This window comes from Budorcas taxicolor, chromosome 1 (genome assembly GCF_023091745.1).
Source record: "Budorcas taxicolor isolate Tak-1 chromosome 1, Takin1.1, whole genome shotgun sequence".
Lineage (NCBI taxonomy): Eukaryota > Metazoa > Chordata > Mammalia > Artiodactyla > Bovidae > Budorcas > Budorcas taxicolor.
This window is the reverse complement of record NC_068910.1, coordinates 198,832,615-198,855,787: the sequence shown is the minus strand read 5'-3', so window position 1 is coordinate 198,855,787 and position 23,173 is coordinate 198,832,615. Positions and strand designations below refer to the sequence as shown.

The window sequence follows — 23,173 nt, the reverse complement described above, 5'->3', positions numbered from 1 at the left end:
GTGATACCACGTAACAGAGGCAAATAATTCTGGGAAATAAATGTCCATCAATGTGTTATTCAAAATACAAGTTCTTACTCAAATGTGTAACCAAATATTGACTCTACAGTGCTTCAGTTACACCTTAAAGGGCTTTGAGAAAATAAAGAATCCTGTTACTGGGTAAAACTAGTGGTCCATCTCACCTTTCCTGAGGCACCAGAGAAAGCTGTAGGGAGAAGAGAAGTTAATTGTCAAGATAGCTTTTAATTTGTAAATTTATTCCAAAGTTTTGAAAATTTCATGGGGAATTTTAGGAATCCCTGTAGTCAGTGACCAGGCTAGGTATCCACAACATCTACAGACTCCACATATACCCACTCAGATGAGTCTCAGAATGGGAGTTCATTCTCACGTCTGACTTCATCTTTCTTCACCTTTCCCTCTCATATCCCCAGTCACCTGTGTCACAGGACACATATAAGTAGTTGGGAAGTGATGAACTCTGACAGTAAAGCAAAACCAGAATTAAAGGCAAATGTTTAATGAATCATGTTCAAACACAAGCTAGTCAATGAAGAACTTCAGGTTCAAAGGGCCAGATGTTCTCCATCCCTAAGAAACTGCAATCAGCTTCTCAACCTGATGGAGTATTTTCACATTGTATCTCGCTGCCACAAAATTAGTTGCACATTTTTGAGTGTTAATCTATCACTAAAAGATTTAAGTTGGAGACAGAAAGAAAATGTTTTGTATCTGTATTTAAAAAAAAAATCTGTTGATGAACAAGGAGCCAGGAGTCAGTTTCCTATGGGGGGAACGTTCTCATGGAGGTACTGTAAGGCCAAGTCGGTCCACTTCATCTCTTGTTCTTTAACAGATTCTGTGGTGCCTCCATTGTCCTGTTCAGGTTCAGGAAGCTCATTCTGAAAAGGTACAAAGGACATTCAGGACGATGGCTTACTTTGCATTAACAAACCCCTTAAAACTCAAGAACACTTAGAATGAAAACCTGTGAGTTCCTGAAACAGGTAGTATAGAAATATATCCTACAGAAAGAGCAAGAATCAAAAAAAGTGAGGAAAAAACATCGCAACTTTGATCAAACGTGCCCCATCCACCTCCAGTCAGAACAACCGCATCATGACTCTGGGGCCTGTATGGGAGGCACTGTGGCAGAAGGCTAAAGACACAGGATTCCTGGACCACTGGGATCCTAGCCCATGACGCCACCATTTCCTGGGGTACTAAGGTGAGGTATTCAGACCTTTGGAGGCTCTGATTCCTTTTCAGCAATGAGTAAAAAGTAGTCCTCGCCTCACAGGACTGCTGTGAGGGCTAAGTGAGGTAACGCAGGTCAGGTGCCCAGCATTGCATGGGCAGGGCATGAACTACTAGCCATCCTCACTAGTGGCTGCTGCTGCTCCTGCTGCTATGTCGCTTCAGTCGTGTCCGACTCTGTACGACCCCACAGACAGCTGCCCACCAGGCTCCCCCATCCCTGGGATTCTCCAGGCAAGAACACTGGAGTGGGTTGCCATTTCCTTCTCCAAAGCATGAAAGTGAAAAGTGGAAGTGAAGTCACTGAGTTGTGTCCAACTCTCAGTGACTCCATGGGCTGCAGCCACCAGGCTCCTCCATCCATAGGAGTTTCCAGGCGAGAGTACTGGAGTGGGGTGCCATTGCCTTCTCCGCACTAGTGGCTAGGAACAATGAAATCAGCCAGCACTAAATCCTTTGGAGCGGGTGGAGTGGGGAAGCTGCTTTATAGAATGCCACATCTGCTGGCATATTCCTTACGCACGAGAAAGGTATTCAAAACAATCCAATTCAAAACAATTCAAAGGTATCCAACGTGCCTCTGTTACATAATGGAGGTAAGTGGGGAGCATGGAAACATAAGGCGATAGAAGAGACTTCCCTCTAGTGCTGGAGCAGGGCAACAGAAAGCAACACAGCTTACCTACAATTGTCTGAAAATGGTAAGCCATGGGCCACACTTAGGGTAGAATCTGGGGTAGTGTCCTTATGTATTTCCAGGTTTACTGAGATTTAATTTACATGTAACATTGTGTAAGTTTAAGGTGTACAACATGATTTGATACACGTATATATTGTGAAATGATTATTGCAGTAAGGCTAGGTAACACGTCCATCAACTCGCATAGTTCATCAGTTTTTTGTAGTGTGGTGAGAATTTTTTGATAGTTTCCTTGTATTTAAATTTGTTACTACCAGAACTCTGCTTAGTACTAGAATTCTCTGATACCAATATATTTCTTTTCATTTATCTTAATTTAGACTTTATTTTTAAGGGCAGCAAACTGTTACTCAATATCTAGACAGGATTTTCCACTGGACTCCAACTTGCAGTATATGAATATAATAACTTTTTACTTCAAAATGACATTCAATATGAATAAAATGATTTAATTGTAAGATGTACAAGTATATCTGAATCACATACATTTTGCTCTACAAAGGTAAAACTCAGATTCAAACATACTTGTACAAATTTAAAGGAATGATCATTTACTGTAAAGCAATAATGCACTCAAAGAGAAAATTTGGTTTCAATTACTACTTATAGCTGACAAAGCATACACATGTCCTTGGTTAATCAATTATTTAATTTCATCTCATTCTAAAATAAGCATGTCTTTAATTTGGTCACTATTGTCTCTTGCAACAAATGCCAACATATAAAATTGCCTATGTGCCTGGAAAACAAACACAAAGTATCAAAAAATGGCCACAGTTCTTTGCAGCTACTCCTATGAAAAGTCAGAGTTTATTTCCCCAACCCTCAGCTGGGGTTGGTCATGTGACTTCTGGGTCTAGGCTTCAGGAAGCCTTGCAGTTTCTTCTCATACTTTTCTTAGAATCTGAAAATGACTATGTGAAGTCTGGGCTAATCTGCTGGATAATGAGACTTTGGCCTAGTTAGCTCATCATTCCAGCTGACAGCCTGCTAACTGTGAGACATGTCAAAGCCTCCAGAATTACTTAGCCACCAGCCAGTCTGCTGGCCCACTGTAAAACACGACCAAGTCCAGCAGGGATCAACCATGCTGGCAAAGACAAGAAGACTCAGCTGAGTGACAAAATCATGACATAAATAGCTATTGTTTTAAGCCACCATATTTTGGGGATATTTGTTAGGCAGCAGCAAAAGCTAACTGGCACAAACATTGCCTTAGGGGAAAAGACATTGCCTGGGGAAAAGACATGGATTAGCAACAGGGCCAGGCTACAGCTTGGAAGTCAGCATAGAAATTTCCCTCTCCCTCAACCCCATCCACACAAATGGTCCCCAAATCTTGCTGTTAGCACGTCCAGAATTCAGCAATTCCTCTGCACTTTCTTGCCTTTGTTTAGGCCCTCCTCCTTTGTCTAGACACTGCACTAGCTTCCTAACTGGCCTCTCTGCTCTGTCACCGGCTCCTTTCTCCTTGGCAGACATTCTCTAATAATGCTGCTGAACTGATCTTCGAGTATTTTTGAATATAGCACATGTCTACTTTGAGGATCCTCACTTCTCAGGATGAGGGGTAAGCTTGGTATCAAATGCTCCTCTCAAAATAAGGTCCAAGACCAATTTTTCTTCTTACTTAAAACAATTATATTCTCCATCCACACTGAATACCTTAGCATCTCCCAAAGCCATTCAAAACATTTGCACATCTGTTCCCACTGCTTGCCTACCCTCACTAACCCTCTGTTCCTCCCCTCTGACCAGCTTAAATGTGATTTTCCTCTTGAAGCCCTTTCTAATGCCCACCAGGCAAGCAGTCACTTTTTAGACTACATAGCTGTTCATGACCTCCACTCAGAACATTTACTATTACAATTATTTTTTGATGTATGTTGCCTTTCTAGACTCAGAGCGGCAAGAAACATCCTTATGTTTACCTAGTCTTAAGGCACACAGTAGGCTTCAAAGAACTGCTTGTGGAATGAAAGAACCAACAAAAGTCCACAGGACAGGATCTGGAGCCTCACAGACCTCAGTGCAAAGTCTAGCTTATTAGCTACCAACCTTTGGGCAAGATCTCCTCTTTGATCCTATTTTCTTCCTGTGCAGTGGGGACATCATCATCACCCCTGAAGGTTCTTTTAAGGATATAGATAAAATAAGTCAGGTTTCAACCTCAGCCCATGGCACAAAACAGGTATTCAATGAAAGTGGAGCTATAATTCTTATTATGCTCTTTTGATTATTTTTCTAAACTTGAACTAACCTGTCATTTATTATCTGTTACGTGTATTATTCCTTGAACACATTACCTCTTATTCTTAAATGAAAACATGTATGGCCACAGCAGACCACCTGCTCGCAAATTCTATTTAATCGACAACTCTTGGCAGGCTCTAAAGAAAAACAGTCCTTATTCTTCTTGTTAGGCTTCTATGACAAAAATTCTATGACAGAATTTTTAGTAAGCATTTATTCGAGTAAAACGTTTAGATCTTATGACGTGAGGCTTAACAAACTCCCTGCAGAAGAATTTTCCAGAGATTAGGAAAGAAAAGAGCCTGATGATCTAAATGTAAAAGACGAAAAGCCAGGTCTCTTCTGAATATTTTCCAGGGAACCTAGAATATATGTTTCCAAAACTGTGAGTTTCTAAAAATGACAGGCCACAGGTAGCGAAATTAAGTGCATATACCAATGCTTCCTGTTCCTCCTCATGGTGTGCATTAAATTCTTTACTCCCTTTGGTGTGGTGGACAGAACATGGCTCAGAGGACCTCAGTTCTAGTTCTCATATGACCTCTAATTGAGCTAGTCACCTCAGCAATCTGAACCACATTTCTCTTCAAATACAAAGTTGAGCTAAATACTCTCCAGAGGTTTCTAGAGTCAGAGGACTCCATAGTTTTGATTTCTTTGACTTTAGTTTATTTGTCCATTGATAACCTACAGCTACTAGGGTCTACCAGATCAGACCTTTAACCCATCACCCTCAGCACACATTACAGCCTACCAGTGGTATTGCAACATCCTCATAAGGCAGCTTGTCTTCTCGCCAAGCATCGTCAATCAAATCCAAGATCCTTCCATCTCTCTGTACTTCACTGTCCATTCTCTTGCAGCTTTGATCTTGTCGGATGGGACCTGTAAACCAAAGAGGTTATTTCTTAAACATGAAGAATGAAAAGATGATGTAATCCAGCCATTAGGGTTCTCTAGGCTTTCTAGTGCGGATGTTTTGGCATTGGATCATCCAGGGAGACTCATCTCACCTGGATTAGATTACAGTTTCTTTATAACATCATAGTACCTCCCAGCTGATCTTCCTAGTCACACATAGATTCCATCTTTTGGTAAAGTTTTCTCAGATCACTCAGCGTCAGCATGCATTCTGCCCTTGAGTGGTTCCTTGTTTTTATGATTCACTAGGCAAGTTAAGTTGGCTTTATGACTGATGGTTCAAGCATTATTGTTTTCAATTGCTGTGCGTAAATTTTTTATTAATGATTCAGCATGTTTTCCCCCAATTTGGCCTCAAATAGTTTTTCACCTATTCTTCTTTAGAATATATCTAACTTGTCGCACTTTCCAGCCTTTGCACCTAAAAAGGTCTCTTTGCCCCATCACGAACACCTATTTTTCATTCCAAACTCAAAGTTGGGTGTCAGCTCATCGGGGCTAACATCTCATTTCCAGAGTTAGGCGCTAAGGTGCCGTCACTCTTCAGGGGCTGGAAGCGTGGAAAGTACAAGGCGGGCAATGACCAGGTCACAGCCAGCGTCCCAGGCACTTGCCAGTCCCCATAATTAACTGTTAACCACTTTCCTGAACAAAATCTTACACACGTGACTGTCCCAAAGCTTGGAATGCTCTGTCTTCTTCCTTTTTTCCTCAGCTAACCCCCAGTCACTGTAAACAACTTAGCTCCCAGGTTGCCTCCTGCAGGAAGCTTTCTCTAGGCTCCAAGAAGAACGCGGTATCCGCCCCTCCGCAGGTTCCATATTTCCCTGGGCGCAGTGAATGGGCTCCATCAGGGGCTTGTTACATTGCCCGTTACAGGGTCTTCCCAGACAAGCGGTGCGTGCGTTTCTTCGGGACAGGGGCAGTTTTATTCACCTCTGTTTTAGAGTTCCGTAAACTTATAGTTAAAAGAACAAATCTGGAATGCCTTTTCCACCCGCTAAATATGACCCTCTCGGGCCACCACCGTCCGTACAGGCGTGGGATCCCGCCCCGTAGCCTCGGCTTCCGGCCCAAGGCGGGCTCTACCAAATGCGGAAGCGGGGGAAGTCCAGGGCCGTCGTGTAAGTCCCTTTCTACCCTCCCGACGAGGGGTAAGGGAGGTAGTTATGAGGATGAGGTGAGGACAATGACTTCTGTCGATAGGATCGGCCGAAACCCGAACATGTGCCTCTCCTACACTACCTACGCTAGGGCGCGGGAAACCTTTACCAGCACTGGCCCAGCGCGGCCAGAACCACGCCCCCAGCGGTCATGTGACCGAGGCGCCCTGCTCTCCCATCCCCGGATGTCGGTGAGCCCATTTGGCGGGGCGGAGGGGGGGTCAAGGAGGACGTTGCTTCAATCAAAAGTCAGGGAGCGTAGGCGGAACGAATGTTCCGAAGACCGTGACTGGACGTCAGGTTGGCGGTGACGCGCGTGCGTGCGCGCCCCCGTCCGGAGGTAACGGCGGGAAGACTCGGGGGCGCGCTCGTGGCAGGCCTGTAACCGCATGTGTGCAAGTCCAACAGGCGACGGGTGCCGGTGTCCGGAACCGGAGGCCGCCCTGGCTGCAGTGGGGCCGCAGACTGAGCGGCCGAATGGCCGGGGGCCGACTTCCTCCGGCGCCCGCTGGCCTCCAGGCTCGCCTCCGCCGGCCCGGCTCCGCCCCGGCGCCCCGCGCCTCCTCGCCGCAAACGCTTCGCAGAGCCGCGAAGCAAGATATGGCCTCCCACGGCGCGCAGTCCGGGCCAGCCAGGTGGTCAGCCCTTCCCCTGAGGCCGGCCGGCGGGAGGGCGGCGGGGTGGGCGAGCTGCTCCGCTTCTCCCAGCGGAGTCGGCAGCGAGTCAGTCTGCCACTTCTAGGGAGGTACCCCCGGCCCAGCCCTCCCGCCTGGGCTGCCTCATCTGGCTAGCTTCCTTCCTAGCCTTGTTGCGGCTTAGGTTACTGACGGCAGGTGATAGTGGTTCATTTATGGGTGGGAAATTTAGCAAGTTTTTAAAAATAATTGACTTAAAAACCATAATGTTAGTTCCAGAGGTATGGTAATGTGGCAGAAATCATGAAGGACAGAACTTGGGGAGCCCTGAACTTATTGCTCCATAGAAATCAGGGATGCGAAATAAAGTGAGAAAAAAAGGGATGGGCCCATAAAACACTATAATCATGAACATATTTGAAAGCAGTAAACCTAGGCTCCTAATGTAGTTTTTACAACATCAGAGAGTAAAAGTGAGCTTGCTGTCTGCGACTCGTGTTCATTTACGGCGTCTAGTTAAAGCACACGTATTGCGCAGAGTAGTTTTCCTTAGGCCTTACAAACGGTTCCTTAAACCAGTGTTAACATTTTTTTCCTTCCTTTAATAAAACAGTACTGTAGGATTTGTGCCCTGTAGTTATACAGTTCCCCACATGCTTGCATTTAACTATTTTCTAGATACGAAGAGGAAACCATAAGGATCATTAACTACATGTTACCTTCAAAATTTTCTATACTGATCATAGCTGTAGCTTAATGATATAATAAAGGGTATGTATTTTCTTATTTGAAATGTAGTATCATTAGCTTTTTATCTTGAGCTTCTTGCCTTTTGACTATACCATCAGTGATCAGTATAGTAAGAACAACTGAAATTAAAATGGGCTAGATATTTATAAACATTCAGTTACACTACTCTTTAAAATGGATATAGATTCAGGTTTTAACAGTTATTGTAGTTGTTGTATGTATTAATTGTATTGATGCCACTTGTCTCGCGTTAAAAGGTAGAACAACTTCGGCCCTTCCCGTTCTCAGTTAACGTAGTAGTGGTATTGGATGGTAACAGCATCACTAGTCAGCTTTATTAGAGCTTCCTACTTTTAGGAAGCTTGTTTGAAATTCAGCTAAAACCGACACTGACCTGGGTTTCAGGAATTGAATTTTTGGTTTCTGTGTTACTTTAAATATTTTTCTTTAAGAACTCAGATTGTGTTTTCAGCTTTACAAAACCAGTTTTGTCATCACATCTATGAAAATTAGTAAAAATCCTATAGACTGATGCTGGGAAAGATTGAGGGCAGGAAGAGAAAGGGGCAGTGGAAGAGGATGAGATGGTTGGATGGCATCACTGACTCATTGGACATAAGTTTGAGCCAACTCCAGGAGATAGTGAAGGATAGGGAAGCCTAGCGTGCTGTAGTCCATGGGGTTGGAAAGAGTTGGATATGACTTAGCGACTGAACAACATTGTCAGTATTCAGTCTGGGTTCAGATTTTCCCACCTGTCCCATATATGTGTTTTTAAAATCAGCTTGTTAGGATTAAAATCCCATAGAGATCCATGTGTTGCTAAGATTTTTTTGGTTTATTTTGATGAAGATCATTTTAAAAGTCTTTTATTGAATTTATTACAATATTGCTTCTGTTTTATATTTTGGTTTTTTGGCCACTTGGCATGTGGGAGTTTAGCTCTCCGACCAGGGATGGAACCAGCAACCCACTGCACTAGAAGGCTGAGTCTTAACCACTGGACCTCCAGGGAAGTCCCGCAGTCTTATTTAATGTTAAAATTTTGTTACCTCCCTTTTTTCCCTTAACATTCTAGATTTAGTTCATTGCATCCAGATGCCATCTTTTAACTTATACACCTGTTCCCTTTATTTCCTTTAAAGGGAATAAACTGGTAGTGAGGCACAGCCCATATAGTAGGTGTCAGCCACCTGTGGCTATTTAAATGAATTAAAATTAAATAAAACTAAAAATTTCAGTTTTCTAGTTGCATTGGCCACATTTCAAGTGTCTAATAGTCACATATGCCAAATGCTGCATATATAAAGTGTCTTCATAATTGCATAAAATTCTGTTGAACAGCACTGATCTAGAAGCTTGATCAGATTCAACCTTGACTTTTTTGGGGGAGGAAGCAGAGGAAGATTTCATTGTTGGTGCAAAATACTTAAGTGAGGCATGTTATTTCTGAGTTTCTCTCTTTCTTAATGTTAAGATTGAGCAGTGTGGGTTCAGGTATTGTCAGCCCAATCCATTCATCATGAAATTATCCATGAACCATTCACTTAATGGTGAGATCCTTTCATGGATTTAAATTGCTTATATCCATTGCATTAGGGGCTGCAATATAGTGATTTTCTGATTCCATCATTCGTTAGTATTTATTAGCTGGAAATTTTTTATGAAGAACTTTTTAACTCACCAGCTGTTTGATTACCCACCAGCTATTTGAAATACAGTTTGTATAGGAAAAGCAAGAAAAATGCTTAATTTTTTCCCTCTATTTTCAGAGCACAGTAATGAGTTGGTGGCCTAGCAACCTTCAAAGGTAACCATGAGGATTTTCTTTTTTTTTTTAATCATCATGAACTTATAGATTTGAATATATTTTAACTGTCTCAACCTATTGCAGTCTTTTTTTTTTTTTTGCATACTTAAGTTGTTGGCAAGTGGCAGCCTGTTTACGTTGGCTCCTGTCCACTTTGATATGACCAGTGGTAGTCTTTGAGAGTTTCCTTATTTTCTTTTAAAACATGTTCCTGGCTCACTTATACATTTCTGGCCACCAAGAAGCCCTGGTTCCTTGAGGTGATTTGAGAGAGAAGTCTGGGTGCCAGAGGTCCTCTTGCTACTAGGTTGGTCATTGGTTTTAGGATTTACAGTAGCCAAAGTTAGGAAATAGGTACATTTTAAAAACAAGAACCATACAGAATTCACATTGATATTGCCAGTTTAATTTCATAGCTTTTTAAAAACACTTGATTTTATATTTTTTATATCTTTTTCTCTTTTGCTTATTAACATAGTTACTTTTTTCCTGTATGTAATTCTTTCAAATTAAGGATACCAGATTTACTGTTAACTGTTTCCTGAATGGTGTGTAGGATTTCTTTGTAGTACTTTTTTGTCCTTAGTACCTACCCCACTTGAAATATGTACAGTAAAGTTGTTGTGTTTTCAAAGCATATGAAGCAATTTGTTACATGGTAAGGCTGCCAACTTGGTATCTAGTTGATAGTTTATTTCATTTCTAGTAATTTTCAATACTGCTTTTTTCTTTCTTCATTTGGATTTGTTTCATTATAAGTAAAACATTGGCATAGTGCCTATAAAACAAGTACCTGTTAAGGTCCTTCCTGACAAGTTTAGCTTCCTTTTTTCTCCACCCTGACTATTTCCCTTTCTTATAGGTATCATATTTACTAGCTTGGGGCTTGTCCTTACGTAAGAACAAATGCACTATATGTTATATATCTGTATATAATTTTATATGCTTAATGTATTTTGACAATCATGCATAACATGTAGTTTATATTTCTCTACTGTGAACAGGGTTGAGGATCTTTTCATATGTTTAAGTTCATTTGGATTTCTCTTTCTGTGAACTCTTTGTTCATATCTTCTGTCCATTTTTCTATAGATTTCTTTTTTCCCTTCAGTTTTTAGAAGCTCTTTATGCATTTGGATAATTAACCCTTGTGATAAAACTTTAAGTATTGTTGTCATTTATCTTTCAGCTTTGCTTAGCATTTTTACCATGTAAGACTGTATTTTTATTTACTAAAGATTTCTTAGTCTTTGCCCTTATTTTTTTGAATTTGGAGTCATAATTTAGACCATGTTTTAAAATTTCACTTTTATTTTGGGAGATTTCTTTGATCTTTTATCTGATAATTTTCTCCCTTAAGTTTAAGTAGGAACCCTTCTGGGCATTTGTAAATGATACTGATTATTTATTGGAGCAGGTACAGTTTTTCAGTCATAGTATATCTGACACAGCGATAGATCTTTGTAATCACAGTAACACCAAGGCAGTTAAGGGACAAAACATTGTAATCCTCCTTTAAAATGAGACTTGATGAATAGACATATTCTTTCTCTTAGGATTAATTAATAATTCCAACTAGATTTATTTTGTTTCTGTGTCCCATTTTGTGAATATTTTGATCTCAGGCACATACCTCTGGCTATTTTTCCTGACCTATAAAGTGAAGAAGCTAAATTGGAGGCCTTCCGGTCCTTTCTAGCTCTTAAATTCCAATATGTTAATGAATTTCAAAGATTTGCCCATTATTAGATACCCTCTTTAGATTCTTTTTCTCTAAGATTTAAAGTATGTTTTCCCAGCTTTCCAGACTTGATGAAAAAGCCTATATTTCTTTTAACCACCTTATTCTAGATTTCACTGATTTAAAACAGTCTTCATTCCAGTGGAGATTTTTAATTATAACTTTTGTTTGTTGATGTCTTGGTCTAAATGCTGAAATGACTAAGCTTGTCCTGTACCAATTATAGAGCTACAAAGTTTCCATTTAACTACTTTAACATTTTATGTTAATGGCAAGGAATAACAGATTATCAAACTAACAGGTTGGTGCAAACACAATTGTGGTTTCAGACTGTGAATTTTAAATCATTATAACTAGGCTCAAGTGCATCTTTATTAATCAAAATAGTGTGTTAAGTTGCTCAGTCATGTTCGATTCTTTGCGACCCCAGGGACTATAGCCTGCCATGCTCCTCTGTCTTTGGGATTCTCCAGTCCATTGGAGTGGATTGCCATTCCCTTCTCCAGAGGATCTTCCCCACCCTAGGATCGAACCCATGTCTCTTATGTCTCCTCCATTGGCAGGCAGTTTTTTTACCACTAGTGCCACCTGGGAAGCCCAATCAAAATAGGAACCATTACAGTCAACATATTTTTGCCAACAACAAATAAGTTTGTTTATTCCTGTAGCATAAAAATTCATGCCTTGGGATTCCATGAGCTCATGGAAAGCATTTTCTGTCACCGCGCTGGTTGTGGAAGCATTTTCCCTGCAAAAAATTGTTAAGATGCTTGAAGATGTGGTAGTCCGTTGAGTCAGGTGAATATGGGGGATGAGGCAAAACTTTGTAGCCCAATTAGTTAAACTTTTGAAGTGTTGGTTGTGTGACATGTGGTCAGGCGTTGTTGTGGAGAGGAATTGGGCCCTTTCTGCTGACTAGTGCCAGCTGCAGGCATTGCAGTTTTTGGTGCATCTCATCAATTTGCTGAGCGTTCTTCTCACATATAATGGTTTCACTGGGATTCAGAAAGCTGTAGTGGATCAGACAGGCAGCGGACCATCAAACAGTGATCATAACCTGTTTTTGGTGCAAATTTGGCTTTGGGAAGTGCTTTGGAGTTTCTTTTCAGTACAACCCCTGAGGTGGGGGTTGCCATTTATCCTACAACATCCACTTTTCATTGCATATCACAGTCTGATTGAGAAATGGTTCATTGTTGTTGTGTACAATAAGGGAAGATGACATTTCAGAATGACTTTTTTTTTTTTTTGATTTGCAGTCAGCTCATGCGGCACTTACTGAGCTTTTTCACCTTTCCAATTTGCTTCAAATGCCAAACAGCTATAGAATGGTTGATGTTGAGTTCTTCAACAACTTCTTCTGCAGTTGTAAGAGGATCAGCTTCAGTGATCCTTTCACTTGCTTGTTGTCAACTTCCGATGGCTGGCCACTATGCTTCTCATTTTCAGGCCTCTCGTCTCCTTTGCAAAACTTCTTGAACCACCATTGCACTGTACATTCATTAGCAGTTCCTGGGCCAAATACATTGTTGATGTTATGAGTTTTCTCTGCTACTTTATGACCCATTTTGAACTCAAGAAAATTGTTCAAATTTACTTTTTGTCTAACATCATTTCCCTAGTCTAAAGTAAATATAAAATAAATAGCAAGTAATAAGTCATTAGCAAAAAAATATAAAGTGAGAAATTGCATTAAAATGATGTATAACATAACCGCATTTGTACAAAAATGTATTCCAACATCAAAGGGCAAAGTTTGACAGTGCAAAAACTTTTGCACCAACGTAATACTTAAAATTGTATTTATTTTGGACAAAGAATAAACTTCACATAATTATTGCATGGAACAGGCCAAAAAGGAAAGCAAAGTAATGTACTGCATGCAGCTGAATGAGGGTCAGATTGTTTAGAAAAGGTTCCGTGATACAGCTGCTGGAGAAACTCAGAAAAGTCCATAGAAACTCTGAGTTCTTTCTATTTACCTGATCCTCAGGAAGGAGAAGGGATGGTGTTTGTTAGCTGCTCAAGATGATGGTGAAAGTATTTTTAAAAAAACATTATATATTAGATTATTTTCTATAGCATTTGTTACTTACCTTCCCTACATCACCCCCGCCTTTTGTTTGAAACAGAGCTCATTGTCTTAGACTTAGACCATGGTTTTAATTTCTGAAATGGGCCATGTTCACTGTTGTGCTACTGCCCTCTGGTGTCCATGGAGGTGGTGTCATAGTTCAATCTGTATTTCTTCCTGTGTCCAGACTTTTCAGTTTGGTTTCATTTTGTTTATATCAGGAAGATATTATTAAATCAAAAGAAGATATGCTGATAAATTTTAAGATCTGGAATACTGTAAAATATATAAAGATCACCTATTGGCTGGAGCTTAGGAGCCACACTGCCTAGGTTTGAGTCCTGGGACTGTGGTTTGTAGTTTACCATAATCAAGTTAAACTTTCAAGCCTCAGTTTCCTCAAAATGATAGTATGTATCTTGTATGATTGTTACGAAGATTGAATTAGACAGTATAGACAAGGTAGAACAATTGAGCATTCAGTGACTTTTCGCTTCTCACTGGGCATGAATTTGAGTAACTCCTGAAACTAATGGAGGACAGAGGAGCTTGGCATGCTATAGTCCATGATGTCAGACACAACTTAGCAACTGAACAACAACAAAATAAATATTGCTAGTTACTAAATAATGCCATCCAGAAAATATATTGTATATTATGTTACTAAATCTAAATATCCACATAGAGTTGTCAAGAGCATGGTACTTACAGTATGTAGGTGTTTGACCATTAGAATCCCTTTAAAAACGGGAAAAAATTTTGAAGACTATATAGGTCATGCCCCTTCATAAAGAAAGAAAGTGAAGTCCAAGGACACAAAACTAGTTAGTTGCAGAGTAAGACTCTGTCCTGTATCTTCATCTGCATAGTACTGTCTGAACTGTGTACTGCCATTCAGTTCCTTGCAGTGGAGCAAAGCAGAATCTTTGTCTTGTTGTAATTGACTGTATCATTGTTTGAAAGACAGTGGAATAGAACATGAAAACCTTTAACTTTTTATTTTATCTTATTTTGGTATAATAAAAATGATAAACCAACTAGAAAGAAATCCTCTCTGCCATATTTATGCATGAATAGTTATTTAATACTCCGGATAGTAACTTTAGAAATAGGTGCAGATAATGTGCCGTGGTTGTATTTTCCAGTCTTCTTATTCTCCTGTGTTTGCAGGATACCCTATGCATGTCTCTATCACTGTATTTATCACTTTAGGGGAACATTTTAGTAAATTTTTTTTCTTTCCCGTACTGGACTATTAATTCCTTGAAAGGGGCTATTTCAGTTTCAATACTGTACATCTAGTGGTTTGTTCAGTTCCGTTCAGTTCAGTTGCTCAATCGTGTCCGACTCTTTGAGACCCCATGAACCGCAGCATGCCAGGTCTCCCTGTCCATCACCAACTCCTGGAGTCCACCCAAACCCTTGTCCATTGTGTCAGTGATGCCATCCAACCATCTCATCCTCTGTCGTCCCCTTCTCCTGCCCTCAATCTTTCCCAGCATCAGGGTCTTTTCAAATGAGTCAACTCTTCGCATCAGGTGGCCAAAGTATTGGAGTTTCAGCTTCAACATCAGTCCTTCCAGTGAACACCCAGGACTGATCTCCTTTAGGATGGACTGGATGGATTTCCTTGCAGTCCAAGGGACTCTCAAGAGTCTTCTCCAACACCACAGTTCAAAAGCATCAATTCTGCATTGAGCTTGCTTTATAGTCCAAATCTCACATCCATATATGACCACTGGAAAAACCATAGCCTTGACTAGATGGACCTTTGTTGGCAAAGTAATGTCTCTGCTCTTCAATATGCTATCTAGGTTGGTCATAACTTTCCTTCCAAGGAGCAAGCGTCTTTTAATTTCATGGCTGCAATCACCATCCACAGTGATTTTGGAGCCCAGTAAAATAAAGTCAGCCACTGTTTCCACTGTTTCCCCATCTATTTGCCATGAAGTGATGGGACCAGATGCCATACTCTTAGTTTTCTAAATGTTGAGCTTTAAGCCAACTTTTTCACTCTCCACTTTCACTTTCATCAAGAGGCTCTTTAGTTCTTCTTCACTTTCTCCCATAAGGATGGTGTCATCTGCATATCTGAGGTTATTGATATTTCTCCCAGCAATCTTGATTCCAGCTTGTGCTTCTTCCAGCCCAGCGTTTCTCATGATGTACTCTGCATGTAAGTTAAATAAGCAGGGTGACAATATACAGCCGTGACGTACTCCTTTTCCTATTTGGAATCAGTCTGTTGTTCCATGTCCAGTTCTGTTTGTTGCTTCCTGACCTGCATACAGGTTTCTCAAGAGGCAGGTCAAGTCCTCTTAGAGCAATATAATTTGAAGAGGATTCAGAGTTGAGCCTCTGAATTTTGAAGGAAGAAAGCAGTTCTTCAGGAATGAGTAGTGGTTTAACACAGGAACATTCTGAAGATTTCTGATAAGTGAGAAACCTACAGCAGTTAGCGTTCATTGGCATATCCAAATTTAAGGGCGGTCTTTCTCGTCTCATCTACCTTTCTTTATGGTGTGTCTTTCTCTTTCTGTGACAGTCTGTTCTGTCTCCCTTCCCTTCTTTCTCTGCTAGATTCTTCTCTGCAGTTCTCCAGCTACAGACCAGTTTATACAGGGGGCTAGGTAAAAAAGGGAGGGGAATTGAGATAAGCCAGCCGAAAGCATTCAGCGCAGATCAGGTTGAAATGCCACACTAAGCCCTGGGGCTGCAGGTATAAATAAAACTGGTTTTCTGCCCTTGAGGGTGGAATAGTAAGGGAAAAAGGTGTGAGAAAAGACATTTCCAGTGTGATGTAACTGTAGTGAAATGACCTGTTAAGGACTAAGAACAATGAAGTGCAGAGGAAGGAGGTCAGTAGTCACCTCTTAGGGGATGGAAGCTGTTCTAGGAGCTTCATGGGCCTGTCATCTAGAGTTGAATAGGAGCTCCCATGATGGACCAGTAAGTTCAAGCACAGAACGTTTACCTTTTAACACTGTCTCTTTAAAAAAACTCACTTTTCCTCTGACCTCTTGTTTTGTTAGTGTCTGTGTCCCTCTGCTGCTAGCACCCCACTTCCACCCAGACCTGCTCTTATATGAGACAGTAGGGATGCCACAATAAGGTATTTGACTTCAGTCATGCAGGGAGTGTCACTGGCAGCACAGATCATTGTAAGTTATTTTGAAGTGTGTTCATTTGTGCTATTTCTTGAAGGGATATTCCTTGACTCTTCTACAGTTATCCTAAGGAGTGCTACATTTTCTCATCGTTAATTTGTATGCTTTCATGCACATTCTTAAGTTTGTAAGTTGGAATGTTACAACATAAAAAATGAGTTTTCTTCTGACTGACATTTTTGCTTTCCCAGTTGCCAAAAGAAAGGAGATTTGGCGATGGAGGCTTTGTTGGAAGGAATACAAAATCGGGGGCATGATGGGTAAGTTTGCTTTTGACCCTAAGTTTCTCACTGAGTTTAAAAAACATGTCTGAGTTACACCTCTGAACATTTTGTGCTTTGGGTACAGAAGCAGAAATGTGAACAAAATCTAGGCTGATCCATGTCATGTTTCTGGTCAGCATCTCTCCGTGGGGTGTTTCCCTCATCTCAGCAGTGTGAAACTGGATACTTTCTGTCAACCCACTTTAAATTTTTGACTTTTAAAAAACAAAAGGATTTTGTGACACTAAGAGCAAATGATTTTTTTTGTAAGTATTTAGGTCTTAGTAGTTATCTCTCTTGGAGAAGGAAATGGCAGCCCACTCCAGTACTCTTGCCTGGAAAATCCCATGGACAGAGAAGTGCTGGGGTACTGCCCTGGTGGATCCAGGGAATTTGAAGGGGAGATGGCGTAGGCGAGGAAAACTTATTTATTTAGAAATATAAAAGAAATTAAGAAGAAATAGTATAGTAGGAAATTTTAGTGGAGAAAAGAGGCTGAATAACTTGGTTTACGTGGAGAAGTAATAAAATCTCAGGACAAGAGATTTGCACCATCTACGTTGGGCCACCAGCGCCCATTTGAATAGCGGAGGGTGCCCCGCTTTGGGCTCCCTCTCTCATGGATCTTAGAAGCCGGGGCAAGTAAGTAGACGTGGTGAGCCTCCCCGCTCCAGATGGGAATTCAGCCAGAAAATAGAGTAAAGAAGACGTGGGGGAAACCAGTCCAGTGACTGGCCCCTCCTCTATTGTTGTAAAGGCTTTTTATACCTTTTTTTTGTACATAGAGATCAATGGATAATATATAATTATGCAGCGTCAGCAGCCCTGACTCTTACCGAGACCAGGCTTTCTCTCTGCATACCTAGTTGTATACACAAGTCTTAGGTGATTTACATCATCTTCTGGCCAGAAGGCCAATTAACATTTTACGGCCCTTTTCTGATAAGGGTTTGTCAACCAGAAGATTTATTTGTCTTAAAAATGTTGTTCTTCCCAAAGTCTGGTGCAACTCTCAGAAAGCACTAAATAAAGTTACATTCTTACCTAGCAAGGATACAACAATTTATAACAATGAAAGAAGTAAAGTGATTTATAACAAAGAGAAAAGTAGTTAACTCAAAAGTCTAGTGTTGCTAACATCAAAACTACTATATTTCTATTTCTGCATCCCAATTACATTGATTAATATCCTCCCAGGTGTCTAAAAGATAAAGGTTATGGAGGCCTGGCGGCAAACATTAACTCAACAAACTCTTCACCAAACTAATTCTTAACTCTAAAAGGCTCTGTATCTTTAAGATGTTTTGAGCTTCATGCCTCTCACAGTTGGGGGCTGTAAACAATCCATAAGTTGTAAGGTCCGGTCAGATAAGTTAGGAAGCCATCAAAAGGGGTTTAAGCTGAGACATTCTTTTTATATGCAGGAGACTGTTAACTGGAGCTCTGAATTAACTCTTTCCAGAGAAAAGGTAGTAATGTCAGAAGAGTATAGTATAGCAGACAGTAAACAGATTTTGGTTTCGGGGTAGATGCTCAGACAGAGGACCCCTTGAGACCTGACTCGCCTTGCCCATCAGGCCTCTCCGCATGACCTTGTCATGGGTGGGATCTCCCGTGCTGGCTCCCGGCAGAGAAGCTCTCTGTGGCCATTCCTGGAAACCTCGTTGAATCCAATACATTTGTGTCCACTTGTGTTTTTACCTTTGTAATATCTGACATCTCCTGAAATACTGAAGGACATCAGTAAGTTTACAGGAAGATAGATTGTAGTAAGTTGTTAATAATAAGTTGGAAAGAAGTAGTTGAAATAAATTTGGCTCAAGGATGAATTTCTTAAGACAGTTCTTAAAGTTATATTGTCATTTTCCTACTTGTTTCCAAAGCTTTTTATTTGCTTGGCTAGCTGAGAATATGACATATGCTTGCCGGGATTCTTCGGAAAGCTTCCCTAAAATGTTAAAGATGAGATAGTTGTTGGTTGTGGAAGTCTCACTCCCAAACCAGACTTCCACCAGTCTGTGTTTGCCCACATGATGTAGGCTTTAGGTCGGCTGCTGGAGGAAGACTGTTCTGTGGAATAGGTGATCACCTTATGTGCCTTAAAGGGAAAAGCTCAGAGATCCTGTTTTTTACTTCTGATTATTTGTTGACATTGTTCCACCTTAGGTAGGTTTACATTTGCTCTGTTTTTACATGTGAAAGATGAAAAGCCACTTGGAGATATGTTCTATGTTCTTAAGGGTCTGTTCTTATTTATAGGGGATTTTTGACATCCTGTGAAGCAGAACTGCAGGAGCTCATGAAACAGATTGACATAATGGTAGCTCATAAGAAATCTGAATGGGAAGGACAGACACACGCTCTAGAAACTTGCTTGGACATCCGTGAACGGGAACTTAAGGCTCTCAGGAGTCAGTTGGATTTGAAACACAAAGAGGTAATGCAGACAATTTGCTGCTCTTACTGATATTTTCACTTTGCCTTTTATTAGGTTGGTACAAATGTAACTGTGGTTTCAGACCGTGAATTTTAAATCTTTATTCATTCATTTCACTCACTCAGTCGTGTCCGACTCTTTGCGACCCCGTAAACTGCAGCACGCCAGGCCTCCCTGTCCATCACCAACTCCCAGAGTTCACCCAAACCCATGTCCATTGAGTCGGTGATGCCATCCAACCATCTCATCCTCTGTTGTCCCCTTCTCCTCCTGCCCTCAATCTTTCCCAGCATCAGGGTCTTTTCAAATGAGTCAACTCTTCGCATCAGGTGGCCAAAGTATTGGAGTTTCAGCTTCAATGTCAGTCCTTCCAATGAACATTCAGGACTGATTTCCTTTAGGATGGACTGGTTGGGTTTCCTTGCCATCCAAGGGACTCTCAAGAGTCTTCTCCAACACCACAGTTCAAAAGCATCAATTCTTCTGCATTCAGCTTTCTTTAAGTCCAACTCTCAAATCCATACATGACCACTGGAAAAACCATAGCCTTGACTAGATGGTCCTTTGTTGGCAAAGTAATGTCTCTGCTTTTTATTATAACTATGCTCAAACACATCTTTATTAATCAAAATGGGAGCCATTATATTCAGCACATTTTTGCCAATAGGAAGTTTATTCCTGTAGCATAAAAATCCATGCCTTGGGATTACATGAACTCTTGGAAAGCATTTTCTGCCTCCTGCTAGTTGTGAAAGCGTTTTCACTGAAAAAAGTTGTCAAGATGCTTGAAAAAGTGGTAGTTGGTGAGAGGTCAGCTGAATATCACAGATGAGACAAAACTTCGTAGCCCAATTCATTCAAATTTTGAAGTGTTGGTTGTGTAATGTGCGGTGGGGCATTGTCATGGAGAAAAATTGGGGCCTTTCTGTTGACCAGTGTTGGCTGCAGATGTGGCAGTTTTTGGTGCATCTCCTCAATTTGCAGAGCATACTTGTAGATGGAATGGTTTTGCCAGGATTCAGAAAGCTGTAGTGGATCAGACGGGCTGCAGACCAACATACAGTGACCATGACCCTTTTTTTTTGGTGTGTCTGGCCTTGGAAAGTGCTTGGGGCTTCTTTGTGGTCCAGTCACTCAGCTGGTTGTCTCTGGTTGGCGTGTGAAATCCACTTTTTGTTGCACGTTACAATCAGATCAAGAAATAGTTCATTGTTGTTGGGATTTTTTTGATTTATGGTCAGCTCACAAGGTACCCACTTATCAAACTTTTTCACCTTTCCAGTTTGCTTCAATGCCAGATGACTGTAGAATGGTCAACATCGAGTTCTTTGGCAGCTTCTCATCTAGTTCTAAGAGGATCAGCTTCGACGATCCTCTCAGTTGGTCGTTGTTAGCTTCTTATTGCTGGTCACTGTGCTTCTCATCTTTAAAGTTCTTATCTTCTTTGCAAAACTTCTTGAACCGCCACTGCATTGTAAGTACATTAGCAATTACTGGACCAAATGTGTTGTTGATGTTGCAAATTGTCTCCATGGCTTTACAACCCATTTGGAACTCAAATAAGAAAATTGTTCAAATTTGCTTTTTGTCTAGCATCATTTCCATAGACTAAAATAAAGGTAAAATAAATAGCAAGTAATAAGTCATTAGCAAAGAAATATAAAGTGAGAAATGTGCATTAAAACGATGTATAACCATCACATTTAAGAATGCATTCCAATATCAAATGGCAGAGTTCAAGAATGCAAAACCGCAATTACTTTTGCACCAACCTAATATGTTTCTCATATATTTGTTGAAGAAAGCATTAAAATTTTTTTAAAACTCCGTTTATTAAAACAAAACACCGATCACTCATTTCTTCCACCATCTGATCCAAGTTTTGCCTCTTGTAGCCACCAATGTGTTTTCTTTATCTATGAGCTTATTTTTTATTTGTTTTTGTAGATTCTACATGTAAGAGAGATCAGACAGTATTTGAGTATCTGTTTTTCTTTGTCTGAATTACTTCATTTAGTGTAATGCCCTCAAGGTCTACCTATGCTGTGGCAAGTGGCAACTTTTTTGTTTTTTATTGCTGAGCAATACTCTTTATATATACACATACCCCATGATCTCTTTATCCATTCATTCATCAATAAATACTGAGGTTGTTTCCACATCTTTGTATTATAAATACTTCTGCAGTGAGCATGAGGATGCATGTATCTTTTTGAATTAGTGTTTTTTAGTTTTCTTTAGAAAAATACTCAGAGGTGAAATTACTAGATTGTATGGTAGTTCTGTTTTTAGTTTTTTGAGGAATCTCTGTATTATTTTCCATAATGGTTACACTAACTTAAGTGTTTGCAAACAGTGCACAAGGTTTCCCTTTTTGTCTGCATCCTTGCCAATACTTGTTATTTGTTGTCTTTTTGATACTAGCCATTCTGCAAGGTTTGAGTTGCTCTCTCATTGTGGTTTTGATTTTCATTTCCCTGATGATTAGTGATGTTGACCATCTTTTCATGTCCCTGTTATTTATCTGTATGTCTCTTTTGGAAAAATGTCTATTTGGATCTTTTGCCCATTTTTTCATTGGATGATTTGTGGTTTTTTGCTTTTGAATTGTGTAAGTTCCTTGTGTGTTTTGGGTATCAACCCTCTATCAGTTACTAATGTGCAAATATTTTCTCCCGTTCGGTAGGTTGCCTTTTTCATGTCGTTGATAGTTTCCTTTGCTGTGCAGAAGCTTTTTAGTTTGATGCAGTCACAGTTGTGTATTTTCCCTTTTGCTGCTTTTAATTTTTTTACTTTTGCTTTTGGTGCAGTTTCAAAATATTATCACTAAGACCTATATCAAGGAGCTTACTGCTTATGTTTTCTTCTAGGAGTTTTATGGTTTCAGGTCTTAATGTTCAAGTCTTTAATCCATTTTGAGTTAACTTTGTGAATGGTGTAAGATAGTGGTTTAGCTTCATTCTCTTGCATGTGACTGTCCAGTTTACCCAACATCATTTATTGAAGAAACTGTCTTTCCCCATTGTATATTCTTGGTTTGTCCTAAATTAATTGGCCATATATATGTGGGTTTATTTCTGGGCTCTTTATTCTGTTCTATGGATCTAAGTCTCTGATTTTATGCCAATAAAACTTTACTGTTTGCATGTAATAATAGCTTTATAATATACTTGGCAGTTAGGGAGCATGGTGCCTTCAGCTTTGTTCTTTCTCAAGATTGCTTTGACTGTTCAGGTCCATACAAATGTTAGGATTTTTTTGCTTTATTTATGTGAGAAATGCCATTAGAATTTTGATATCTGCTTCACTGAAGTTGTATTTTGCTTTGGATAGTATTGCCATTTTAACAATAGTGATTCTTTCAGTCTTTCATCTTTCCATTTATTTGTGTCTTCAATTTCTTCTCTAACGTTTTATAGTTTTCAGTATACACATATTTCACCTTGTTGGTTAAATTTACTCCTAGGTATTTTACTATTTTTATGCAGTTGTAAATGGGATTATTGTCTTCGATTTCTCTTTTTGATAGCTTATTTTTAAACACAATAGATTTTTAAATTGATTTTGTATCCTGTAGTGTTATTGAAGTCATTTATTAGTTCTGTTAGTTTGTGATGGAGTCTCCGGTTTCCTAGCTATGTTCGTGTCATCTGCAAACAGTGACAGTATTGCGTCTTCCTTTCCAATTTGAATGCCTTTTATTTCTTTTTTTTGCCTAACTATTCTGGCTGCAGCTTCCAATACTGTGTTGAATAAAAGTGGTGAAGTGAACATCCTTGTATTATACCTGATCTTAGAGGAAAAGCTTCGAGATTTTCAACATTGAGTACGTTAGCTGTATGCTTGTCATGTGTGCCATTAATTATGTTAAGGTATGTTTCCTCCATACTTGCTTTGTTGAGAGATTTGAGATTTTTATCATAAATGAGTGTATTTGAGTTTTGTCAAATATTTTTTATGCATCTATTAAGATGATCATAGCATTTTTGTCTTCATTTT

General features: G+C 40.0%; 2 protein-coding genes across 4 annotated transcripts in view; one reads left to right on the top strand and one right to left on the bottom strand.

Annotated features, from left to right (window-relative positions):
* Positions 1–502: 502 nt before the first annotated feature.
* On the bottom strand, positions 503–6,177 carry ANAPC13 (anaphase promoting complex subunit 13). 3 transcript variants are annotated; one of them, XM_052643180.1, is made up of 3 exons: positions 6,071–6,177; positions 4,968–5,098; positions 503–905 (listed from the first exon to the last, which is right to left on the bottom strand). In XM_052643180.1, exons 2-3 carry the CDS (start codon positions 5,064–5,066, stop codon positions 780–782), a joined length of 225 nt encoding a protein of 74 aa, XP_052499140.1. In that variant the 5' UTR covers positions 5,067–5,098; positions 6,071–6,177; the 3' UTR covers positions 503–779. The 3 variants fall into 3 exon arrangements, with proteins under 3 accessions (XP_052499140.1, XP_052499130.1, XP_052499120.1); XM_052643170.1 differs by lacking the exon at positions 6,071–6,177 and adding an exon at positions 5,800–5,949; XM_052643160.1 differs by lacking the exon at positions 6,071–6,177 and adding an exon at positions 5,796–5,946.
* Positions 6,178–6,828: 651 nt separating this feature from the next.
* CEP63 (centrosomal protein 63) overlaps positions 6,829–23,173 on the top strand; it is a 79,707-nt gene continuing 63,362 nt past the window's right edge. The window contains exons 1-3 of the mRNA XM_052642347.1: positions 6,829–6,932; positions 16,666–16,734; positions 18,997–19,174. Of these exons, the coding sequence (XP_052498307.1) occupies positions 6,898–6,932; positions 16,666–16,734; positions 18,997–19,174 (282 nt within the window). The 5' untranslated portion in view covers positions 6,829–6,897. The remainder of the gene's footprint in view (positions 6,933–16,665; positions 16,735–18,996; positions 19,175–23,173) is intronic.

Coding starts and splice junctions, on each gene's coding strand:
- ANAPC13 (XM_052643180.1), bottom strand. CDS start 5,066: ATGGACAGTGAAGTACAGAGAGATGGAAGGATCTTGGATTTGATTGAC. Junction 906..4,967: donor AGGATGTTGCAATACCACTG/GTAGGCTGTAAT, acceptor GTACCTTTTCAG/AATGAGCTTCCTGAACCTGA.